At 40.7% G+C, this 27261-nt stretch overlaps 1 protein-coding gene across 3 annotated transcripts in view; it reads left to right on the top strand.

Annotated features, from left to right (window-relative positions):
- The window catches only part of DYNC1I1 (dynein cytoplasmic 1 intermediate chain 1), a 252896-nt gene that overhangs the window by 119122 nt on the left and 106513 nt on the right, over positions 1-27261 (top strand). For all 3 annotated transcript variants that reach the window (XM_054020391.1, XM_054020390.1, XM_054020389.1), the window contains exons 7-8: positions 11962-12051; positions 23738-23900. In XM_054020391.1, coding sequence (XP_053876366.1) covers positions 11962-12051; positions 23738-23900 — 253 coding nt within the window. The remainder of the gene's footprint in view (positions 1-11961; positions 12052-23737; positions 23901-27261) is intronic.

Raw genomic sequence — 27261 nt, 5'->3', positions numbered from 1 at the left:
TCATATTGGTACATATATTAAATAGGGATAATAATACTCACCTACTTAATAGGGATGCTGTTAGGCTAAATTCATTAATACTTGGGTAAAATGCATTGAGATCCTGAGGACGAGCATGTTATATAAATACTAAGCATTATCATTATTACTTTATAATAAAATAAAAATATTTGTCGAAGATTCAGGAGCACCTATTTGACTCCACTAAAAGTAATTTGATTCACACAACCTGTGTTTTTGCAATCTGAAGCTGTTTCGCTCTCTCCTGTAAAAGACAGGCACTTTTCCAAAAACATTCACCATGGAACTTAATGGTGCTAGCTCATTGGTTCTTGTGGTTCTGTCATTCATTTGTGCTCCCAGAGAACTATAGTTAGAATGAATGGAATCAGATGTCTTTTTATTTTTCAAACAATCAAGGCTAGCCAACATGGAAGGTTTTATCCCTCAGTAAGTATGAAGCCACCATGAAAACACAAATCCACCTCCCCCCTTCCCAACACTAAAGCAGTTCCATGGAGCCAGATATTCAATGAGGTGCTAGTTTAACCCGTCATTTCCTCTGTCCTAGGTGCTCTGAGTAAAGCCAGCTTCTAATGACCCACACTTCTATTCCCAGTCCTTTACGTACTGTTGTGATAAAATATTTTCTGGCACTTTTCCTCCTATTTAGCATTTTTTTCCTTCTCGTCCCTTTTTGTGTTATGGGCTTAATGCCATGAAAAAAGCAATGGTTCTCTGTATTGTGTTATAAGGACAAGTTGATGTGGTTGGAGCTTGTTTGGCTTACTGTAGCACAGTCTTTGATGGAATTCAAGAAAGAAAATGATTCTGCACTTCTTAATATGGTTCTGACCCTGCGAACATGCATGTAAGTAACTTCATGCATGTGAATAGGGATTTACTTACATGCATGAAGTCACTCATGTGCATAAGCATTTGCAACATAAGGTCCTATATGTTTAATTCATTTTTTCACTTGAAAAGTTCAGAAATCATTCCATGAAATTCTGATCTTGAATTTATTTCATTCAGCAAATATTTAGGCAAAGAATTGTTCATCTCTGTTTTTCTAGTACTAAGCAGTGGACGTTATTCTGCACTTTGGCTAACCAGAATACATTTCAGTAGACTTTTCCTACTGCCAAGGTTTGCCGGCACACAAGACTATTTCCATCTGTGATGACTAAAGTGTACCCACTGTACATCTGATCTCACATCCCATTTAACAAACAAAATCCACAGATGAATTAATTCCCTGCTTATTTCAAAGAACTGCCTGATGAAAGTGGGAAACTGGACTTATTTCCAAAATATAAATTGCTCTTTCATACCATAGGAGAAATGACATCAAGCCAGATTTCAAATGATAGTTTTTCAAATATATACAACATCAGGCAGTCATAATACAAAAGCATATGTTTGAATATTTGTTGCATATTTTGCTAATGATGCAAGTAATATAATCTAAAAGGAAAGATAATGGTTACGCTCCCCCCAATGTATCTACTCGCAATATCCAACTTGTTTCAGATCCGGACTTATGTCAATATAAACACAAGACTCATTTTTCCTAGCTTGCTCTGTTTGTAATTCATTCATATCAGTAACAGCAAAATTATTTTGTACAGTCATAAGTATAATAATTATGCAACTATTTCTGGTATTTCACAATTGCTAGTATCAAGTGTGTGTGAAGACACTTGGATTTGTTAGAGTTAGACATGCCATATATACAGCTGATTCTTTATATCAAAGACTCTGTATAATAACCTACCGGATTCTCATAGACACAGTGTGACTCATAGAGTAAAATATATTATTTTGATGTGAATAAATTGTTATTTTAAAGGCATGTTATTAATAAAGGGATCATTTGAAACTACACAGAATTAAAAATTGTGCTGTCAGTGTAATTCAACATAGCTCTTGATACAGAAAACAATACACAGGAGTTGTGACTTCTTAATTAGTCTCAAAGGTGCAGGTCTGTGGAGGTGTAAATCCCATACCTAAGGGAGCAATGCAGGGGGGCATGCTGCCTGCTGTTGAATTGGTGGTGCATATATCAGTAGGCAGGAGCTTTGCTTTACATAAATCTTTACAAAATATTTAGCTGCTTGGTAAACTATTTGAGCAGTAACACTGCTAACTGCATAGAAACAGAAACCACATACTCAAAGGCAAACATTCAAAAATTAGACAGTCTAACGTGAGAAACACACACCTCAAGAAATAAAACACAAACAAACTCTTCTTATATGTAATCTTATATGTGATTACATTAGATTAAAATTAGATTATAAACTCTTTGAGCCAGGAAACATTTTCTTTCTATTTGTCCTGAATGTGCCTACTATGCTTTTTCATGCTGTAAAACTAAATAAAATAATAATGATTCAAAACCCTTTAGCCCAGATAGATAATAAATAGTTCAGCCGTATATAGATGTGGGGCCTAATTTTCTGGGACAGCCTTTAATGTTGTGCCCTCAGTGAACTGTTGGAGGACTTGGTGACACCTGGACATTCTAACCACCTATTTCCAAGAGGTAGTCATATGTCTAAGTGTTACCACTTCCCCCCTCAGTTTCTTGTGAGTGTGAAACTGTGAGCACAGTTGTTTGTGGATGTCAAAGTGGAGGCCAGATGGTGCCCAGCTGAAAATCAGGGCCATGGGATCTATCCAAAGTGCCATGTTAGAAAGGAGTAGTCTAGGCTTAAATCCAGCAAGGTGCACTTCGCTCTAACTGTCTCCCTCATCGAGTCACAGAGCTCTGAACTGGGGAGGAAGAGCTTGTTAGGTCTAACTATGTCAAGCCACTAACTACGTCAACCAATCCCTGGTCTGGTTCCGTTGTCTAAATGGCAGAACATCTTGTTTAATCGCAACAGGTAACAGAATCACCGACAATGAGAAATGTTACATTTACAATGAGAGGCTGTGTGGCCTAGTGAATGCTGCCCTGCTACTCAGAAGACCTGGGTTCTATTTGTGGCTCTGATACTGGCCTGTTGGGTGACACTGGGCAAGTAACTTCCCTTCTCTGTGCCTCAGTTTTCGCATCTGAAAACTGGGAATAATGACACTGGCCTCCTTTCTATACTGCTTTGAGATCTAGGGATGAAAAGCACTGTGACAGCTAGGTATTATTACTAGCACTAACTCTTTTCTAATATGGCTTCTTTCATACACATCAGGGTTCTGTTTGTGATTTCACTTCCATGGGTTTTATACCAGGGGCTTCAGTGGAGTTACTCCTGATTTACAATAGTGTGAATGGAGGAGCAGACTATACATGTTTATACTGTTGAAAAGTTATTTTTCTAAACATACAGCATACAGGGCAGAAGCCCACTTGTGTTCACAATGCATGGGCCCACCTGCATGTGTAGGCATACTTACTGCCATTGCATATTCCAACAGAGTAACAAATAGCTGGGCACTTATGGAGAAATTCAGCTATTGCCACATAAAACTCAAGTGATAGGGCTTTGCCCAGGGGACTCCATCAGAGTGGGGTGGAATTCATACTCCCAGCCTGTAGGTGGGACTGCTATTCCAGCCTATCCCTCTGGGCAGGGGATTGTTTCTTTTCGGGGGCCCAGACAATAAGGCCCCAATCCTGACTGAGCCTTTGGGCACTACCATAATATAAATATTTACTATTACACTGCTCTACAGCCAAAATGCTTCTGAAATAAATGTAGTCAAACTTTACTAATTCTGGGTCACTGAGAACGAAACTGATGCTTAAAATTGTTGATTGGCTCTAGTTTTCAAGATATGCTATTGGGTCAGTATATACGACCCTTGACTTGGGAATGGCGGAGGATAAGTGAGTTATAAAGGGAAGAGATCTCAATTTAAACCAGAAATGACTAAAATACATCTTTGACTGGATCTAGGAATAAATCTATGACTGGGTTTGGACAGTACTTGCTTTTTAGGCAAAACAATGAATGATGCAATCTGAAGCTGGTGTTGCGTCATACATGATATGAATTGCATCATGTTATTCCTAGAAGTCATGGATGATGCAATCATAATGAAGCTTACATCACTCTGCTGAACAAATTGCCCTATATCAGCTCTAGAAATCATACAGTGTCGTGTCAGTGTTTGATTTTGCAAAGGGACACATTTCTCTTTAGCCAAAGTGAGCAGAGATGCCTCGTACTTGTGTGAACAGTGCAGATAACTTCTGCTGTGTTTGTGGTGAAGTGACTTTTGCATCACAAAAGCGCAGTATAACCACTATGGTTGAGAAAGCCTATCACCTTTATTTTGGCTGCAAAATTGGAGATCAGAACAAGAGGTGGGCCCCACGCATATGCTGCAACACTTGTGCAACAAATCTTCGCCAGTGGTTGAACAGGAAAAGGAAATCTATGCCTTTTGCAGTACCAGTGATTTGGAGAGAGCCAAGAGATCATACCAGCAATTGTTACTTCTGCATGGTGCCTCCAGTTGGGAAAGGTGTGTCAAAGAAGAAAAAGTGGACTGTGCATTATCCAAACATTCCATCAGCTATACTCCCAGTACCCCAGAGAGAAGGACTGCTGGTTCCTGATGCACCAGAATCATTCTCACTTGAGTCAGACGAGGAAGAGGATGAAACTTCTGGTCCTGAACCATCAATGTCACAGGACCCACATTTTCTCCCATCCTCCTCCTCTGAACCACACACCTCATAACACAAGGTGAACTGAATGACCTTGTCAGGGATTTGGAACTACCCAAGAGTAAGGCAGAGCTGTTGGGCTCCAGACTACAGCAGTGGAATCTCCTGGCAGATGATGTTAGGGTTTCCATGTTCCGTGATCGTCAAAAGGATCTTGTCCCATTCTTTTTCATGGAAGGTGATCTTGTAGCCTGCAACAACATCGATGGTGTGATGGCAGCCTTCAACATCGTTCACGATCCAGATGAGTGGAGACTGTTCATTGATTCATCAAAGACGAGTCTTAAAGCTGTTTTACTGCATAATGGCAATGTTTTGCCATCAATTCCAGTTGGTCATGCAGTCCATATGAAGGAAACTATGACAACATGAAACAACTTTTGAGGTGCATAAACTATGACCAACATCAGTGGCAGCTTTGTGGCGATTTGAAGGTTGTTGCTCTCTTGCTTGGTCTGCAGACTGGATACACAAAGTACTGCTGTTTTCTCTGCGAATGGGATAGTTGTGCAAGAGATTCCCACTACATCAAGAAAGATTGGCCACTCCGACAGTCATTGGAGCCTGGGAGGAAAAGTGTTCAGCATCCACCACTTGTTGAATCAAGGAAGATTTTGTTACCACCCTTACACATCAAGCTGGGTCTGATGAAGAACTTTGTCAAGGCCATTGACAAAACACAAGTAGCTTTCAAGTACCTCCATGGAAAATTTCCAAGGTTAAGTGAAGCTAAGATAAAGGAAGGTGTCTTTGTTGGTCCTCAGATTCGTGAACTTCTTCGAGATGATGCATTTGACCATGCACTGCATGGCAAGGAAAAGACGGCATGGAAAGCCTTCCAGTTAGTGGCAATAAATTTTCTCGGAAACAACAAGGCAGACAACTACAGGTTGTTGGTGGAAAACCTCCTCAAGGCATACAAAAGCCTTGGTTGCAACATGTCACTAAAGATATATTTTTTGCACTCTCATCTAGATTTTTTCCCACCGAACTGCGGAGCAGTGAGCGACGAGCACGGCAAGCGATTTCACCAGGACATTGCAACAATGGAGAAACGCTATCAGGGCAAATGGAGCCCATCAATGCTTGCAGACTATTGCTGGACAGTGACAAGAGATGCTCCATTTAATGAATACAAGAGACAAGCCAAGAAGCGCCGAGTAGACACTGAATAGGACTAAACTATGTACAGAATAGTTTTTTGCCTTTTGTTTCATAATAAATTTTATTTATATAACCCTCTGCTGATTTTTAAAGTGTTACATAAACAGGACAGGTGAAATATTATCATGTAAAGCAACCATAAACACATGAAAAGACCTAGGTTTACAATTTAGGATTAAAACTCTATCTACACAATATACATAGACATAAAATGTAAAAACTTAAAATCTTAGAAACAGTAGCCAATCGAAACAGTAGCCAATCAGTTGTTTTAATTGTCATATTTGAATTCAGCACATCAAAATACATAATAAATAGCACATTTTATCTCTGAAGCAGAAGACTTCTCAAAAATTGTAGACCAGTGTTATTACTACTGCTGGCTTCAGTAGAGACCATTGCCCCTCTATGCCCTATCCAGTGGGTCACTGGATCTGTCATAAGCATGGATCCGTTAGTCCTTCCACAGATTCATCCGCAATGGCTCCTTCTCTGTGGGCCTATTTGGGGCAGGCATGGTATGACCTTCCCAAGTGGCCCTCTCCTCTATATCCAACCTTTTGTAGAGAGCTAAAGTGGGTCTGAAGTGGTCCCCAGGGCTTCCCCTGAGTCCCTTGTTCTTAGGTGAGTTTCAGCCCTAACTACCTGTTTGTATGTGCAGTGGTAGCAGTTATGTGTTCAAATGTGGGTGAGCCTGTATACACACTTTTGATATGGGGAGTATCCACCTCCCTTCTGGAAAAATTTGTCCTGGAATATTTCAGATCAGATACTTCTGAGGACAGGTATTGCTATAGAAAGGTACTAAAAACAATTTACTCTCTTATTTCACTGATAGAAAAAGACAGTAAAAGTGTCACCTTCAACTCTTTCCCTTTGAAATGCAAGGCACAGTTCATCCACAAGGCTACATAGTCCCTGGAGAAAATTAGAGGTATTGTTTTGATCAACAGAGAGAGAGAGAGAGGTGACAGTCCCTTATTTTTCAATGAATGCCTCAAAACATACTGAGAATTACTTACAAATACTATTTTTAGATCAGTAGTTTATCCAGTTTTAGAGAGCCACAGTGATAACTCAAAATCAAGTTCTACAAAGAGTTCTATTACCAATATGCTGGATCAAGATTCAGCTTGAATGGCAAAGGGCCATTGAATAGCCCCGACAAAAGAGAGAGGGTTTGTGGGTTGCACAATGGTTCCTATTTGCATGCACTTTTTCTTGGTTTTAAAATTTAGTCAGAATATAGACAGCCACAAACTTTCCAATAAGAAAAGTGTAACATTAATATTACCTTTGTCACTGTTTAGAAAAATACAGGAAAATGGACTCAGAACTTGCCGATGTTTTTATGTAAGTTCAGTTTCAAACCAGTATTCTAAACTATATGAATGAGTGTGTATCCGAACATCCAAAAGAACAATCTAAGGAGAATGTTAAGGATGCAAAGCCAAGCAAAGGTAGGAATGCCAGAAGTAAGTTTGCTTGTGCACCCTTAATTCAGCCCCTTTTGAGTATGCATTGTGGGAAGGGACTGTCTTTTTGTTCTGTGTTTGTACAGCACCTAACACAATGGGGTCCCAGTCTGTGATGGGCTTCTAGGCATCACAGTAATACAAATAAATAATAAATAATGACATAATCACCTACTATTTTTTCCAGAGAACTCCTATATCATTCAGTGAATGCATTTTTATCCTCTTAATTCAATGTGTGGTGTCAGGCCTTATTTAATACATTAGCCAAACCCTGCACTGAATACAAACTCTTTTATCTTCTCCTGGGTGTTTGGTTCTATGGCACTCGTCACCATAGTATCTGAGTGCTTCACAAACTTTAAATAATAATTTACCTTTATATCACCCCTGTGAGGTGAAGGTATTATTAGTGTTATCCCCATTATACAGCTGGGGGAGGGAAACACAAAGCAGTAAGGCCAAATTTGTCAGAAAAGTCCACTAATCTTGGGTGCCCAAGTTGAACCAGTTAAGTTTTTAGGGTATATAGCATTTTTATTGTATTTTGTAAGTTCAGAGCACAGCTCCAATTGACTTCACCTGCAGCTGTGAGCTCTTAGTGCTTCTGCAATTCTGAGCCCAGGAGTCTCATGTTGGGCACCCAAAAAATGAGGCCAAACACTCAAAAGTTAAGAAATTCCAGAATTATGCCATAATGCATATGCATAAGGGGGCTGAATTAATATTCCACAGACAATCTTAATTCTGGCGTTTCCCTTCTTTTTAGTATTTAGCTTTGCAACCTTAACATTCTCTTAGGGTTTGTCTACACTATGACGTTGTCGACAAAACTTTTGTCTTTCGGATACTTAAAAAATCCTCCCTGCGAAAGACAAAAGTTTTGCCGACGCAAGTGGCAATGTGAATGTGGCTTTGTCGGCAGAAGTGCTCTCCTGCCAACAAAGCTAACGCCGCTCGCAGGGCTGGAAGTATTTTGTCAGCAAAAGTGCCGACAAAATACCGACAGAGAACGTTCACACATGCCGACTTTTCGCGACAAGGCTGTGTCGACACAGCCTTGTCGCTAAAAGCTGCGTAGTGTAGACAAGCCCTAAATGTACGTTTGTTTGAGTGTGTGTGTGTATACCCTATGTGTAATTTATTGTACGCCCTTCAGACTTCCACTCCAGCAAAATTAATATACTGACATGTGTCTGTAAACAGAAATTTTCAATTTTTCTTAGAAGAAGCATTTCACATATTGTAAAAATATTTGGTTATTTTTCTTTCTGAAATTGAATCTAAAGAAACAGCATTCATTACATAAAAGGACTTGCATTAAGAAAGAAAGCTTTTTGTGTGCGGATGTAGAAACAGTACTCCCAGTATTAATTTTGCATACGTATACTTTAGGAAATAGTGCATACATGTCATCTTCTGCTCATTTATACATGTTTTTTCTTGGTTCACAGATCATTCCCAAAGGGCGGGGGAGGGGAACAAGCACTGGAAAAATCTACTTCAAAAAATGCCAAAGTAGAATTCCACTCCTGCATCCAATAGTCAAGCCTGCGTTTCCCCACAGGGAGAGGCTGGTGGGCAGAGTCATGTGGAGCCCACAATGGGAGGGGTAAGGAGCTGGCTCCATAAATGAGTTTGGCTCCTCTCATCCTGAAAGTTGCCCACAATACCATATCCTATTTTCACTGCATTGCTGACCCCAACTGTTCAAGCATAATGAGTCAGGCCCCAAAAGATCATGAGCTGGATCTAAAAATCATGATATTTTGCAAAATAATAAATATGGTTGGGGTGGTGGGTTTTTTGCCTTCTGGGATTTCAGCCTTTAAGGTGAATGTTTGGAGCTTTTCTCCGCAAACATGAGGGAGAGACACTCCCCTATTTAAAACAATGAAAGCGGAGGTTCTTGTGTAATCATTTGACAATGGGAGCTGGGGCTCTAAAGAAAAACACCAAAGTATTGCAAGACTTGCAGTAAAACCATGAGGCAATATTACATTTAGACCATATAGGCGTGTATCTGCGTGTGTGTATCAGTATTGCTAACCCCAAAGTTTCAAAAATCCTGAATTAACCCCCCAAATATGCATTTTTAAATTATATTTTTTATCTTCTAATATTTGAATTCTCCCTGCCCACCCACAGTGTATGTGACAATTAGAGTTGCCACATTTATTAAGGCAATTTTGGCCGCCAATGCAGGAGCTCTGCCCCCGCCCAGCAATTAATTCTGCCCCCCCCAGCTCTGCTCTCATCAGCTCACATCAATTCTACACCCCGTGCCTCACCTCTGGTCCCCTGGCATGCCAGGGGTCTTCATTGCCCCCTCCTAGGCCTGGGGGGATTGCTGCGTGGTTCCCTCTGTCCCTTCCAGGCTGGGTGTTGTAGGTGTGGGGGGAGGGGCAGAGGGACCATCCTGTTCTATTGCTCACAAGGTGGAGGGGGGAGCAGAACTTATCCGAGCTGCTGAGCTCTGTCTGTTCCCTCATCCCTTGTCCTCCCTCCTGTGAGCATGGCTCCTGGGGGGAGGAGGATGGAGCTTGCCTGCGTCTTTCAGCAGCACTGATTGGCTGCTCTCCCAAAGGACGAGGGGCTTTGGGGGAAAGCAGCCAATCAGAGGGACTTCCTCCCCAGTCAGGCCTGAAAATCTGGAGGGGGTTGGAGCTTCTTGTGTGCTCCCCAGCTGGCTGCAGTGCCAGCTCCTGCTTCTCTTCCACCACAGGCTGATGGCGTGTATGTGTGGGAATACGCTGTTGTCTCCTCCTGTCTGAAAGTCCTCTCCTGTCCCCTCCTATGACTTAGGGCAGTGGGTGCAAGTTACTGATGGATCCCATGCCCAGACAAGAGTAAACAATGGACCCAGCAATGCTGTGGTGTTTCTTTGCAGTGCCTGGCTACCCCACATGCTGTGCCTGTGACATCAGCTAGTAACCAGCCTGGGCTCAGGTAATGAGACATTCCATAGGCATCAGAGAAAGGTTCCTGGGCAGGCGAAATGGTGTGAATGGTCTGCTGCCCATTATGCTGTTGAAACCCAGTACAACTGTGCATCACTGTTGGCTGAACACAGCCTGTCAGCACTGACATCTTACCCAGAAGCAAGGACTGACTGTAGCCAGCTGCATTAGAAGAAAGTGCCAGTAACTACGCAGTTTGATAAGCATGACGCACCATAATCCTGCTTCCAGGCTCTATGTTAACATGCTGGTGTTAGAATTGCTGGACACCACAATTGCAGCATCTACAGGTACATCATCAGGTCAGGGATCCAATGAGCATGTCTGTAGAAGTGCCACACAATAGAGAGCCATATAGCAATAGGCAGACTGATGGCAGAGTTGCAAAGGAACCACAGCACTCTCACGGAGGACTGCTATGCCGTAGGTATATATGACACAGGTCAAAAGGTATAGGAAATCAGAATACACACTATGCATTCTCCCATGTAAAGAAAGACTCCAATATTGTGATGATGCTCAATTATTCTGCTTTGTGCAACTGTGGAGACCAATGCCCTTCCCCCAGATCATTCCCACATGATATTTACTATAGCCCAGTAGCTCATGTATGGCTTTTCATGGTTACCTTAGATCCCTGTTCCACATTGGCTGTTCTTAGCCTTTCAAATTTATTGCAATTATAAGGCACCACAATATCTAGGCCCCAATTTGTGTGTATGGAACAAAGTCATGCAGTGCAGATGACTTTGTCTTGATTATGCCTCTTTTTCTGTACACCACAGTCACTTTTCCAGGTGTGTGCCTTGCTTTGTGCAGCACCTGTCAACTGGGGAATGCATTGCATTGCTTTTGCTGGGAACAAGACAGAGCTCACCCTTTGGTGAAATTTGGATTGCTTTTAGAGCTTGTGGGTGCAAGTTGCATTCTTGTAATCTCCAGAGCACTGAGCATTGGTCTGAACAATCACATCCCTTATAACTTCAGACAAACATAATGAAAAGAATTAACAGTTTTGCCCTTCCAAGAAAAAGGGGAATATATGAGTGAGGGAGGGGTACAGAGAGAGAGAGAAAGATTTACATAGGTCAGAAAAGGGCACTAAAACATCTGGCATTAGTGACTGACGTGTCAATTTTAAGCATTCATTAAATTCATATTAATGCAAGAACCGTTCTTAAACTCCAAATGCCACTTTTGGTTGCTATGTTCTTCCATCTGATGGTGATGACTTTTCAGAACTGTACTGTGCTTGTTTGCTTGCCACTGGCATCTGACCTGAGGTCAGACTTCTATTTAACCCTTTCCGGTAGGTCAAAAGACAAATTAATCTGGTGAGAATTGAATTGGAAATGCGGTGTCTGGATAACAGGTGTTCCACTTGTGGAATTGCTGCCAGGCTAAAACGTGTTTGCATCTATTCCTATGCCAGCCAAGAAATTGTCTCAGAGGTCAGAGAGCCATTCTTAAAACATTTGAGATGGAAAGTTGCCACAGGGAGTGACAGTAGCAGGTGTTTTATGCTACAATATTGTCTTTCTGACTTCCTGAACTTTCTGAGAAGGACATTTGTAGGTAATTTATTTACTTACTAACAGGTTCAATGGCTACAAGTTGTCCAAAAGGAACCTCTCCCCCCCGAAATGGAATGTTACATTTCTTTATTTCTTTTTTCTAGAGGATGAAGACGATGATGAGATTGTGGAACCCAAAGCACGGAATGACTCAGAGATGGAAAATCAAGAACAGAAACACGAGGTGAAAGAAGGTATGTGTTAGAAGAAAGGATTTTGTTATCATTTTTAAGTGCTCCATCCTGCAAATAGTTATCATGTGTACTGCTTACTATTGGCAGTAGTCCCAAGTAGCAGCCCAAGAAATTTGAAAACAATAAATAGTTCCATTTACTCAGATCTAGATTAGTGACATAGAAGAAATATGATGCAGAAGGAAGCTGTATCTGGAGAACCCAGCTAATGGACCTGACAGTCTTGGAGCATAAGTAAAAGATGCTGTTCAGACAATTTTCCTGCATTATATCAGGAATTCTCTGCAAGTTGCTGCATACCATGGAAAGTGTTCAGTGTATGTTGAGTTATGGACTTTCCATTCGATTGCCACATGAAGGGAATCCCAATGCTTATATTTGGAATCTAGGTCTAGGAGGAAGAGAGACAGTGGACGGATGTGAACAGAAGGAAAAAAAACATAGAGTCCTAAAAATAATTATTTATTTTAGTTTTCCACATACTTGCAAGTGAGCCCTTTTTGTACCTATGTTATTATATCTGAATGAGTGCCATCACTAACATCATCTAGTTCTTTGTTATAGGTTAGTCTAGTGGAAGTGTTTCATATTGCCACTGACTTCCTTCCTTGACTAGCAGAGGCCAAATCTCATGTGACCAATCAATGTGTAAAGTTTTGGTGGCAATGGGCTTTGTGACACTCACATCACAGAATTCAAAATAGAGCACGGTAGCTGCTGCAAATGACATAGTCTTATGGGGGTGCTAAAACTCCATGAATTAATTCACTCTTGCTGGACAATAAACGAACTTGACTTGTGGTGGCAGAGGTAAAATAGCAGCATGCCGATGATGAGCATTAAATGCTGTGAATCAAATGATGTTTGGTCTATTTCTCTCTCTTTTCAACCCTAAACGATCCCGTTTGCCTCTCTAATGCAATCCCCCTTCTCGTGCTCTGAGCAAAACTCAGAGTCTGAAGCCATCTTTTGTGTTTTATGGAAGTGATTAAAACCATGTTACAAGTCAAACAAGAGTTTAGAAGAACATTTCCTGCCGGTGCTGCACTCTGTGAGCCTTATTCAGAATTAATGGCTTTTCTGCAAATTAGCACATAATGGGTTAAAAGCATGTTTATGTTGGCATTAAATACTCTGGCTTCTTTTTTTCTGCAAGGCAAGACAATATTTTGCAAACTTTTTAAAGAATCTCTAATAGATATTATAGTGGCGCCATTCACACTGCTATATAGTAGTTAAGGCTGTGTCAGCACTTCCATTATGAATCCTGTTTTTCAGGGATTTATAACCCAGCCGTAAAAATTTGCTCTGGGCTGAAATTTGGTTTCAGCTCAGGGAACACTTTTTTTTTTTAAACAGATTTAAAACAAAATCAGCTTGGGCTTGTGTGAGTTATAGGAGTGTAAAGTGTAAGAATCATGAGGGGGAGAAAGGTAGACAGACAATTTTTTCATGTGTATAACTCAAAAATGGGGTCAGTATAAAAAAAAATAATAGATTGACCCTATTATGTTTCATTTTCCTCTAAGCCAGCAAGACAATAGTGACATACTTTCTCAGAGTGTCAGGTATTTTCTAAAGGAAATTGGAGTTCTTCTTCATGGATTATAGGTACCCGAGTATGTGCGTGTGCTTAATTTTACCCACAGGAGTAGTGCCATTGGCTTCAATGGGATTAGTCACATGCATAAGTGTGTTCAGGATCAGTATCTGTTATCGGATCTGTTTCATAGTGACAACAAAGGCTAAAATTCATCCACAGTATAGCGGGCCAGCTCAGTGCTGTATGCACCACTTACACCTCGCATAAGGACTGCACTGAGGCACCAAGAACAGAGTGGCAGCACAAAGGTGTCTATGCCTTTCTATTCATCATGGATAAGGCTACTGCACTGGCCCCATACAAGCTTCCACAGAAGATCACACTGGGGGCAGTCAGGGATCTACCTCTGTGAGGATCCATTAGCCACAATGCTTCTCACAACACACAACTGGCACATAGAAACTGTGGCTGCTATTCCCAGGTCCCATCATTCTGCCTGCCATTCACTTGGTAAGAGACAGTCCTTGCCCTACAGAGCTTCTAATATAAGGCCCCAATCCTGCAATTTACAGTGTGTAGGAGGAATGCTGCATCTGTGTGGAGCTCCATCAACATCAACAGGCCTCTGCATAGGCGCAGCAGTCCACCGAGCATTTAAATTGCAAAATCAGGGCTTTGGACTGTCTGTCAGCTGTTCAGGGCAAGGATTGTGTTTGGCCTCTAACCTTTTATCTGTTTTTAAGTCAGTGAGGCTTCTCATGGGAGCCATAGTCCAATTGTGCATTTAAATTGCAGGATCAGGGCCTAAATAGACAATACAGATAAAGGACAGGAGAAAGAAAGTACTGTTATGCTCATTTTACAGATTGGGAACTGTTGCCCAAGGTCACACAGGAAGTTGGTGTCTGGGCTGGGAAATGAACCCAGATCTCCTGAATCCCAGTCCAGTACATGTAAATAATCAGATCAAATCAATCACAATGCATGGTCAACCTACGGAACTCATTGCCTGGGGATGCTGTAGAGGCCAAAATTATAACTTGGTTCAAAAAAGAATTAGATAAATTCATGGAGGATAGGTCCATCAATGGCTATTAGCCAAGATAGGGATGCAACCCCATGTTCTGGATGTCCCCAAACCTCTGACAGGATGACAGGGGATGGAACACTCAAAAATTGAACTGTTCTGTTCATTCCCTCTGACGCATCTGGCATTGGCCTCTGTTGCAAGACAGGATACGAAGCTAGATAGACCATTGGTCTGATCCAGTATGCCCGTTCTTATGTTCTTATAACTTCTGGATCATGTCCTATTTGAATATTTAATTATCATTGTGATAAAAGAATCCATTTGTTGCTAAAATCAAAATGGCCAAAGTATTATTCACCATATATCCTGCCTGCCATGACCCTTTTAAAAAAAAAAATATTCACCAGAGATTTTTACTAAAGACAGGCTCTAACTCAGCAGACCCAATAATAGTTTTGAAGGTCTATCTAATTGAGCCACTGATGTGTGCTTAAGTGTTCATTTACTTAAGGACTCAAACATTTATTTATTTATCCATTTATTTTCTGTGGAAGAGGGTCTTCACCTGAAAATGCTTCAACATCTCCACTGATATAATCAGCAGTTGTGTAATACAGGGGGCTTGCATTTGAACAATAAATCTTACCAGAAATGCAGCCTGATGGCCCCTATCAAGACAAACAACAGAACTGTAGCCAGAAACATAGGAAAAACAGTAGGGCATGGCCCATCAATGGGATATGAGGGCATGTTCTGCCACAGTTTGCTCAGCACATTACAAGATTATGTCGAAGATTTTCACAGCTCTTGTTAGCGAACAAATCTAAAGGTTGCATGGATTTACACCATGCCCCCCACCCACACCCCCAAAAGAAGTACAGAACTAAGAAGAGCTGTGCAATCTCTGGTTGTAACTATGCTCTCACAATCATAGAATCATAGAATCATAGAATATCAGAGTTGGAAGGGACCTCAAGAGGTCATCTAGTCCAACCCCCTGCTCAAAGCAGGACCAATTCCCAGCTAAATCATCCCAGCCAGGGCTTTGTCAAGCCGGGCCTTAAAAACCTCCAAGGAAGGAGACTCCACCACCTCCCTAGGTAACGCATTCCAGTGTTTCACCACCCTCCTAGTGAAATAGTTTTTCCTGATATCCAACCTGGACCTCCCCCACTGCAACTTGAGACCATTGCTCCTTGTTCTGTCATCTGCCACCACTGAGAACAGCCGAGCTCCATCCTCTTTGGAACCCCCCTTCAGGTAGTTGAAGGCTGCTATCAAATCCCCCCTCATTCTTCTCTTCTGGAGACTAAACTAACAATGAGGCTGCTTCCTGTTTCATTCTTCTTTTTTTAACAGGTTTATTTTTGAATAGATGCTACTAACTTAGTCAGACTTTCATAATGGGCTAGGCTGCAGGAAACTATTTCATATTCCTTTGCACTTATTTAAATGTAGATTTTCTTCTATATGTTTATAAACTCCCTTTGACTCCAGTGGGAAAAGAATCAGGCCCTGACTGATTAAGGGTTTGCAGGATTAGCCTCTCACTTATATTGTCATCAAAACTATTGGTTTATATTTAACTCAATTTTGCTCTCATCTGGAGGGAACAAGACTGGACCCTTTGTGAGGTCCGTTCCTAAATTTATAAGAGAGCTCCTATGTAGACAAAGTACATTTTTTCTGTTATGTCCACACACATCAGTTTAAAATTTGTGGAGAAGAGACTCAAGATGCTGCAAAATGAAATCTTCAGGGATCATTTTAATTCAGGTGATAAAATGCCATTAATCTTCATAGCTACATGTTAAATAGTTGTTGCCTTCACATCTCATTCAATTTTTTTAGTTTTTTAAAAGACGTTTGGTTCAGTGTAGAATATATTTCATTGTGGTTTCTGGATGCACATCATATTTTCTCCTCTGAAATAGTCTGTCTATATTTTTAAAAATGATATTGTAAAATGTATACAGAGAGTTTATTGACTTTTGTTGCGATCCCACACAGCTCCAGAGACATCAGACCAAAATTCTACTTACGGTTACATGATACAACCCCGTTGAAGTTATAATAAATTCAGGGCCCCCTAGGATTTCATGGTTGTCATTATGCATCATGCTACGGCCCATCAGAACTTCACGGTCAAAGTGGGGATAGAACTTGGACCCTCTTTCTATCTAATAAGATGCTAGAAGAATCTGTTAGCAATCAGCAGTATAGGGCCTATGCATTATTTATCTATGTTGGTTCTATCCAGTAGAAGACAGTGGTGCACATACACATTAGCCAGTTCAGTACAAAGTGAATGGGGTTGCCTCATTTTAAAGGAGAGCAGAATTTGGTCCACATTGTTTACAACTATTTTTATTAAATTCCAGCGAATCAGCATATATACTCACTTGATGCTGGTAAACTAAATATCGTATTGTTTAACCTGTGTTAAACATCAAAGTGGTATGAAAATTCTATATATATTTTGTTTATTTTGTTTATATATATATTTTGTTTGTTTTTAGTAAATAAATTTGAAGCCCAATATTGCATTGTCAGATATAATTTGTGAAGATGCTGTGGGCACATTGAGGTGAACAAGGCCTCTGGGGAAAAAAATACTTTGATCAGCCACTTAGGCTTCTCTTAGTTTCCTCAGAAGAAATTTGTGTGTCTCTTGAAAGCTGAGATCAAAGTATTTGGAAGCTGCCAGAAGGGGAAAAAATTGCGGAAAATTACATAGAACCTTTTTATTTTATTCAAGGTAATGGTCATACAGGGATAAGGATCTGGAGGGAAATGGAAGTAGCTCTGAAAGATAAATGGGTGGAAAAATCTTCATATTAAAAAGAGCAACCATGTGTATTTCAGTTTTCCTCTTATACTTGTATTTGTCACGAGTTGCAGAAGTGTTTTGCATTAGAAAAAAGTAATGATATTAACATTCTTGTAAGCAGAGCTCGCCTCAAATAAAACTTCAGAGGCAGCCGAATGAAACAAGAAAATAAGGTTAAAATATGAAGCTTAATATTGCCTGGGGCATCTGGTGTGTCAGTAAGAAAAATGAGGTAAGCTTGTTTATGTCGTACAAACATTAGCCAAGGTGTTTCTGATACTGAAGAGGGTTTAATAGACTGTTGGCTTCACACAGATGATCGCTAGCTAGGAGGGAGATTTTGCTGAGGCAAAACTGCAGCCATTCATGTCTTCATTGCCCATGAACACCCTGGAGTTGTCAAGCTGTTTATTTTTTTCCTTTCTCCCTTCTGCTGATTTTTTTGTGGAGGGGGAAGGGGCATATATAGCTGGCAAATGCCCAACTAAAGAATTTATATTTCCTGATAGTTTTAATCATTTGGAGCAGTTTAAAATTAATTTGCCATTTGCCTCCACATTCATTTTCTCTCCTTTTATGCCTTTTCACTGTATTGTCATGCTTGTTGTTTGTGATGCTGGGAAAGCAGTTCTTTGGTGAGGTTGGGATGTTGTCTCATTACAGGCTTCCTCTCCACATGAGTTCATTTAGTGCTAATTACTATTCAGTAGTGGATGCTACAGTAGGTCAACATGTATTTTTTGCCAGTTGTTCCTTTCTTACATGCAATGCCCCCATCTAATGTACTTACCGACATACTGTTCTCCTGCCGTGGTAATAGTTTCACTGCATAGGAAGGCCATGCAGGGGATGTGTATACCCCCTACCTGGCTTGGAACTCCACAGGGACCACTAATATCACAGTGCATAGTGGGAGGGAGGTGTCTGGCTTGGGGGAGACAGAGGGATTGGATCATGGAGCTTCAACAGAGGCTACAGATACTAACTACTCAGCTGCTCTGTTTCCTGGGGGTAGGATTTTGCCCACACCCCGTGCATCTTCCTCGTCCCCAGTCTGTCTATGGACCAGATGCTGTGCAGAGAATTTGCCTTTCAAAGTTAAAGCTTAGACCAGTTCAAGCAACCCTATTGTGTAGCCATTTAATAGGCTCCCATGTTAGCTTGGATTAGCTGGCCTAGAGAAAGGAGATTACACCCTGGGCAGTAGATGGCATGGTCTGTAGTGTGGAATAATGAGTTCTTTGTTACTGAGCAGACTATTGCCTATATTGGGGTGGGCAGTATGTTGCCCTTGTCAAAGGGGAAGTCGAAAGTCTCTGTTAGGAGGGGTCCCAGGTGGAGCCCTGCCACAAGACTGGTATTCTGTGGGTCTCACAGGATCTGCTGCCATAACAGTGGGAGCAGGTAAAATGTACTTTGTGGCAGGCAGGACTGGGTGGGCAAATAAACCAGACTGCAGTAATTTGCGGAAAAACACTAAACCTCTCATCAGTTTGTCATAAATAGAATTTCAGCAAAGTAAAGCAAGTTTTTCTTTTTTTTAAATAAAGGTTTTAACACTTAAATTTAAGCAAGGGATAGAAAGAGGTTTGATGTCTATTATACCAGGAGTTAAAATGTTTTTTAGGGCTGTCAATCATAGTTAACTCAAGTGATCAATGCGAAACAAATTAACTAGATTTAAAAAAAAATTGTAATTAATCACAATTTTAATCTCACTGTTAAACAATAATAGAATACCAATTTAAATTTATTATAAATATCTTTGGATGTTTTTCTACATTTTCAAATATATTGATTTCAGTTACAACACAGAATACAAAGTTCACAGTGCTCACTTAATATTATTATTTTTGCAAATATTTGCACTGTAAAAAAGATAAACAAAAGAAAGAAAAAATTTCAATTCACCTCATACAAGTACTATAGTGCAATCTCTTTATTGTGAAAGTGCAACTTACAAATGTAGATTTTTTTTGCACAATCTTTGCACTCAAAAACAAAACAATATAAAACTTTAGCGCCTACAAGTCCACTCAGTCCTACTTCTTGTTCAGGCAATCACTAAGACAAACAAGATCATTTACATTTATGGGAGATAATGCTGCCCGCTTCTTATTTAAAATGTTACCTGAAAGTGAGAACAGGCATTCGCATGGAACTGTTATAGCCGGCATTGCAAGTATTCACATGCCAGATACACTAAATATTCATATGCCCCTTCATGCTTTGACTTGTAGATTGCACTATTTTTAAAATCTTTTTTACAGTGCAAAAACTTGTAATAGAAATAATAATATAAAGTGAGCACTGTACACTTTGTATTCTGTGTTGTAATTGAAATCAATATATTTGAAAATGTAGAAAAACATCCAGAAATATTTATAATAAATTTAAATTGGTATTCTATTATTGTTCAACTGTGTGATTAAAGCTGCAATTCATCGCAACTATTTTTTTTAATCTCATGATTAATTATGATTATTTTTTTAATTGTTTGACCGCCCTAATTTTTTTACATGGTTAAAGCAATATTTGTTTTATTCTTTTAGTGGTAAAAATTGCGTCTAAATTGTGTGTGTGTGTGTGTGTGTGTGTATATTAATCAACTTTTTTTTTTTTATTTTGGTAGCAGGGGAATCTGTGTTTCTTGTGGTTTTTGCGGAATCTAAGGTTTTTGCGGGTGGAAGTGGGATAAAAGTGAAAGAAACAATGCGGGAGCCATTGGGAGTGGGCATTGCAGGGTGGGACGGGAGCAGGGTTAAAAAATAGTCCTGCGCAGGGCTCAGGTCCCAGGTGTTCTTTCCTCTCTCGTACCATCAAGGAAGGTCAGAATCACATTTGGTGCCTCTCCTTGCACTAACTTTTTCCAGGTCATTCAGAGCTCTCGTTTTCAGAGTGCTGCTCATATTCTAAGTCATATGACACTGGAACATGAACAGTAAACACCCCACTAATATTTCAGCCTTTATGGGGTAAGATGGGCCCCCGTGACTTGCTGCATATTTGGCTGCACTATCTGAACTGGCCCTGCAGTTTAAACATATAGAGCAATTATGATGAGTAGGACAGACTTATAAAGGACAAACATTAGTAAGAGAGAGAAGGGTGTCCAGTGGTTAGGGCACTAGTCTGGTACTTGAGAAACCCAGGTTTGGTTTCCTGTTTTGCCACAGACCTTGGGCAAGTCATGTCTCTCTGTGCTTCAGTTCTACATCTGTAAAATGGGGATAATAGTATTTCCTTATCTCACAGGGGTGTTGTGACGATAAACACAGTGAAGGCTGCAAAGTGTTCAGGTTCTACAGTGCTGGGGGCTATATAAGAATCATAGATAAATATTCTGCTTTTGCTACCTCCATGCTACCTGAATGAATCCATGTATCTGAGAGCAAATGTGGTTTCCTGTGTCCTCTTCGGTGCAACGTGGTGCCAAGCCTTCTAAGGCCAAAACCCAATATAAAGCTACTGAGGGGAAAATGTCAAAAGGGGTGTGCACAGCTTTGTCAATCTGGTATTTGAAACAAAAATCCTATATACTACAGCTCAGCAAGTGGAACATAGTTTTGAAGTGTAGCTTTGAACTCTGTCATTTTGAGTTTCATTAAGTGTTAGGGTACACCAAGGTATGAAGTTACAGTTTAATATCAGTGCTCTCGAGGTGTTCTCAGAGATACAAGGTAAATTTAAGTATATTGAATTAACCTTTGGGCTGTTGCTATTTAAGCAAGTAAGACCTGGAGAGACTGTGAGATATTTTTCAAAAATAAATACTTCAATTAAATTCTGAACAATCAGTTCAAACATAGAAGACCTTTGATTCGGCTATTAATCAGTACCGGTTGGAATCTGTAGTTTTAGAAAAACACTTCGTTAGCTGTTGATTCTTGTACGATATGTTGTTTGCAAGCCTATTTACAAATGTTGGGCCATATTCTTTTATGCACTGAAGTCATTAGAGCTTCACCAGCTGGGAATTTGGTCCATTGGCAGGATTAATTTGTTGTAAATTCAATAACACCTGTGGCATTTTCCAAAGGTAGATACTCCACCCTTTTTCCAAGGTAGCTAATATAACTAAAACAAAGATTAATCGTTTAAAATGGCATATTGGTAAAGACAGCTATTCAGTTTACTGTGTTTGATTTATAAGATCATAGAGATAGCATGCAATGCATTACAAATCACTGGAATTGGCTGGTATAAACTGAAAGCAGAATTTAGCTTTGGAACTCTAAGAACTTCTCAGTTTCCTTTTCTCCTTATATCCACGCTCAAGTTATAGTTTGTGAACAGGTTATTAAACCCTATGAGGAAAGTAAACTCAGTGCATCTTGTAAGGAGTGTTTTTTAACTGGTGGAATATATTGAAAATGTCCTTTTCAGAATTTGGGCCCAGTTAGTGTAAACTGAAGGATCTGGCCCAAATCCTTTGTAATAGGATCGTTATATATGACCCAATTGTGGGTGGCCCTTGAGTGAGTACACAGTGTGAAGAGCAGGGCACAAAGAGCCTTCCCCGACTTGTGCCCCCACCATCACCCTAGCAAGTTCCACCTACAATTGCACAATCCCACAAGGTACAGTGAAGAGATGAGGCCATGGCCCCACCCCTCTTCTCCACCAGCAACAGAGCTGGCCACCATCATAAAGGGGAGTATATTGTGAAGGGGTGTAGCAATAGGTGTGCTCCCTTGTGCACTGGAGAGCTCTGGGAGGCACCTTCACCTACTCAGGGCTATAAGCCAATCTAAGGGCTAGGTATTCAGAGGTTCTGAGCACCCACAATTCCAGTTGAAGTCAATGGGAGTTGCAGGAGCTCTGCACGTCTAAGGATCAGGCTGTAATGTAGCAAAGTGTGATGAACCTTGGAGATGTATAACATAGGTATCATATATGTTAGCCACAGATTATAAATCAATATAAGCATATGCTGTGATCACACAAACTGACAAAATTAAGTGTGCAATGCTAAAAATCCCCATCTCATGTAAGTAGGCTTGGCAAAATTCAATCCTTAATTTTTGATAATATCAATGTATATTTTTAAGCATTTTTTTTAGAATTTTATCAATTTAAATTTTCAGAGCTGCAGAACATTATGGGGGGATCAGACAATGGGGAGGATCAGACAATAATTATTTGATGACAGTAGATAACGAGAATCAAAAAGTTAGTTTTATAATTGTTAAAACACAAATTGTCAACATCACATGTAAAAATATACAAAGTAAATAGCCTAAAATGAAACTGTAATAATTTCTCTAGCAGCAACTTTCTTACTTTGCCTAATTGTAAATTTTGATTATTATTGATGGAAATATTATTTTGTCAATTTGTGTGCGTACAGGGAAATTGATGTTTGTCAGCATTAACCAATAAAAATCTAATTCTTCCAAACCTACATATAAGTAGTCATATTTCTTCCAATGGTCATTCATTTGGAAAATGTCTAGTTTTCTAAGGGTTAATCATATTTTTAATCAAGTGTCAGAATCTGGCTCAAAAAATATTATGCCTGTAAAAGATTTTCATTCTCTGTAGCTTTTGATGGTGTCAGTGAGCAGGGACTTGTACTGTAAGTCCGTCCACTCTGGTTTTAAAGTTCTTTTACAAATAATAATTTTTTTAAAGAAAATAGAATTGGTTTGTTTTTTAGATTTTGCTTCACTGTTAACATGCGAAGGGAACTTTAGCTATTTATTTCATTGCCTCACAAACTATCCAAAACAGGAACAAAATTTACCAGTTACACCAGGAAGAAAATGAAAGAACAGAACAGAAATATTATCTGATGTGAAATCCCAGCAGCCCTTTTAATACAATGAACTGTAGTATAACTTTTACCAAGTTAAGAAGATTATTTTATTTTAGCCATAAAAAGTTATCTGCTTTAAAAGGGCATTTAAGACAGGTCCTCTGTTATATAAGTGCTATGCTTTTTCAAGTTTAGTATGGCAATTAATGTCAGTCAGAACTATTTCCTGAAATATGAACGAAGGGTTTATTTAATTTTGGGTCTTAAGTATTTTCTTCTTCAGAATAATAAATATGCAAGATATAAGATCTCTTCTGCATAAATGCCACATTCTGTGAATACAGGAGTACATTTTGATACATTTAAAATAATTCTTAGTAATGATTTTAAATGTAAAGCAGTGATTTATTCCTGTCAGTACTGCAATGAGCTTTCATATAAAAAGTTCCTTTTTACTGAAGACTTTGATTCATTTGGCAAGGTCTCAGCTGTCATATTCTTAACAATGTTTTTGTACTTTGCAAGCTCCTCCTAGAGAATTGACAGAGGAAGAAAAACAACAGATTCTCCATTCAGAAGAATTCCTGATATTTTTCGACCGAACAATACGTGTAATTGAGCGAGCTTTGGCTGAAGATTCAGACATATTCTTTGACTACAGTGGCAGAGATGTAGAAGAGAAAGATGGGTCAGTTTTTTATTTTTTTAAATAACACCCCACTCTAATGTATATTGAAGAAAAGCTGACAAAGGTGCATCTTTAAAAAAAACAGAATACTGTACAGAGAGAGACGATTAAAGCTCAGAGGTTGATACGTTTGAAAGTCTATAATCAGTGTGTTATAGTGAATTATTTTGTAAAATAGCTTCATGGTTGATTGCACTGATTTCTTTTAAAATTCTTATTAGAGCTAGTCTAAATTTTTTGAATTTCAATATTTTGACAACATTTCAAATTTTGATGAAAACAAGGAAAATATTGGGGAAAAATGATTTTTCCCTCTGATTATTATTTGTCATTTCATACTCCTTTTTAAACTTTGGACCAGATTTTTATGGGTAGTTAGGCACCTAAAGATATGGAAAGGCTCATGGTATCTTCAAAAGTGACTAGGAGCCTAACTTCTATTGGAGTTGAAAATCCCCTAATGTTCCTTACTACTTTAAAAATCTGGCTCTTTGCAACTGAGCTACTGACTAGATCATCAAGAGGAATGTTCAGGACAACTTCTTCATTATGATTCTTCTTTATTATAGCACTATCTTTCAGACAATATAAAAAAAATCAAGGTCTTGATCACCTGTTTTCATTAATATGTCATTATACATTTCAAGGGTAGGGTGTTAGTTCTGAAATCTTAGCTAGTTTCCACTTGGAGTAATTGCATTCTGCCTAAATGAGGGCTTGTCTACATGGTCAGTGAGTATGTGACAAGCCAAGGTGTGAATCTACAACACACTAGCCTGCTGTGCACTAACTGGCCATGTGGACCCTGCTGTGGTGCACTAAAAGTTCTGTGGTGCACACGGCAAAGTGTACTACGGAATATTTAGTGTGTGGTAGCAGGGTCCACCCAGCCGGATACTGAGTGGCAGGCTAGAGAACTGTAGATTCATACCCTAGTTTCGCATGCACTAAGTCTTTGTGTGGACAAGCTCTAAAATTCCCCCCCACAGTTTTAATTGGATACAGTATTCTTCATGTACTGCCCACTACTGAACAGCTGCAGTTCACCCCAGAGGTTCCTGTGATTCCTCTACACAGAGTTTATACAGCCAGTTAATACAATCTGTGAAGTATTTGGATCCATGTAGCTGAAAGGTGCTATGTAAATGCAAGATCACAATCATTAAATATCTTTAAATTAAAGCAAGAGTTTCTTTGTCTAAAGTTCAAGAAGAATCATGAAGACACAACTTTGAACAACCCAATCCGTTGAAACCACCATTCTCCTCACAGAGCCAAACTAAGTGGAGTTAGGGGTGATGGAATCTACTTCTCAACTGCCAGCCTGCAGGCAGACCAGAGGGCTTCTGCTGCTGTTCTAGCCTGTGGGTTGGAATAATAGCAACTGCCCGTCTGTGGAGCTGCCCAGCCACTGAATCTCTATAAGCATAAATCCAGTGCCCCTTGCACAAGGCTTGCTCCTTTTTGTGCTGTTCTATTTGGAGCTGGTGCAGAGTCCATCTTTCCACACAAAATGGGTTTGGAGGTTGTCTTCTAAGAAGTATTAGTGCTCCTTACCAGGCTACCATGGGGCTTCCATGACAGGGTTGCCAACCCTCCTGAATTGGCCAGGAGTCTACTGGAATCGGCCTCAATCTCCCGGTGACTATTTTTAGCAATCTGGGAGTCTTTAATAGGCCAAAAGTCTGGTCAGTGGTGCAGCAGGGCTAAGGCAGGCTCCCTGCCTGCTCTGGCTCCACGTGGCTCCCGGAAGTGGCCGGTATGTCTGGCTCCTAGGCGCACGGGTGGCCAACGGGTTTCTGCGCGCTGCCCCCCATGCCCTGCCCAGAGTGCCAACTCCACAGCTCCCATTGGCTGGGAACTGCAGCCAGTGGGAGCTGTGAGGGTAGTGCTTGCAGGCAGGGGCAGCATGCGGAGCCAGACATGCTGGTCATTTCTGTGAGTCACCCGAGGTAAGCGCCGCCCAGAGCCTGCACCTCTCACCCCCTCATACACACCAACCCCCTGCCTCAGCCCTGAGCCCCCTATTGCATCCAAACTCCCTCCCAGAATCCGCACCCTTCATCCCTCCTGCACCCCAACCTCCTGCCCCAGCCCTGAGCCCCTTTCCACACCCAAACTTCCTCCCAGTGCCCGCATCCTTCGCCCCCTCCCATACCCCAACCCTCTGCCCCAGCCCTGAGCCCCCTCCTGCACCCAAACTCCCTCCCAGAGTCTGTGCGGCACACACCCTCCTGCACCCCAATCCCTGCCCTAGTCTCAGCCCGGAGCCCCCTCCCACACTCTGAACCCCTCAGCCCCACCTCCCAGCCCAGAGCCCACACCACCTCCCGCACCCAACCCCTTGCCCCAGCCCGGTGAAAGTGAGTGAGGGTGGGGGGAGAGCGAGCGATAGAGGGAGTGGGGATGAAGTGAGAAGGGGTGGGGCCTCGGAGAAGGGGCAGGGCATTGGCATGGCCTCGGGGGAAGGGCGAGGCAGATGGCAGGGTAAGGGTGTTTGGTTTTGTGCAATTAGACAGTTGGCAATGAAACCCTAGATGACGTTGAAGACCTTACTTAGACCATTGCAATGAGTGAATCCACAATGAACACAAGAAGGTAACATGTGGTAGGGGAATACATATATAGGACCAGACAGTCATTATAACTTGAGTGGCGATAACTTATGTGGATTTGGAGCTGGGGCATATTATGGCTTTAGAAGAACTATACGCATTTCATAGGCACTGTGGAATATGTTGTTTATTATTATTTGATCTGTGGCAGAACCTAGAAGCTCCAGCCATGGACTAGGATCCCATTGTGCTAGGTGCTGTACAAACCCTAAACAAAAAATGGTCCCTGCCCCCAAAAGCTTACAATCTAAGTATAAGACAAAAAACAACAGCTGGATACAGACAGGCCAGATGGAGGAGCACCAGGAAACAATGAGATCATACTAGTCAGTGTGATAGGCAGTAGTTACAGTTCACCACTTGCCTCACAATTGTCAAGTTTTTGGTAAGCATCATGGCACAGGAGAGTTTTAAGAAGGGATTTGAAGGAGGATAAGGAACTAGCTTTGTGGATGTTTACAGGGAGCTCCTGCCATGCATGAGAGGCAACATGGGAGAAAGGGATCATTGTTTGAAAATGTAACAAGTGGGTGATGAAGGCTAGAATCATTGGATGATTGGAGGTGGGAAGTGACATCTCAGTAGCATGAGAGAGATGATTGGTGGGGTAGGGATAGGCTGAGAATGGTCTTGAAAATTAAGACAAATAGCTCATGTTTGACGGATAGAGAAAGGGGAGCCAGTGAAGGGATGCAAGGGAAGGGGTGACAATCAAAGTAATGAACTAGCAAAATGGTCTTTGCTGC

Source organism: Malaclemys terrapin, chromosome 2 (genome assembly GCF_027887155.1).
Source record: "Malaclemys terrapin pileata isolate rMalTer1 chromosome 2, rMalTer1.hap1, whole genome shotgun sequence".
NCBI classification, from domain to species: Eukaryota; Metazoa; Chordata; order Testudines; family Emydidae; genus Malaclemys; species Malaclemys terrapin.
Note: the sequence above shows the minus strand (reverse complement) of the source record. Positions and strands in the feature narration are given on the sequence as shown.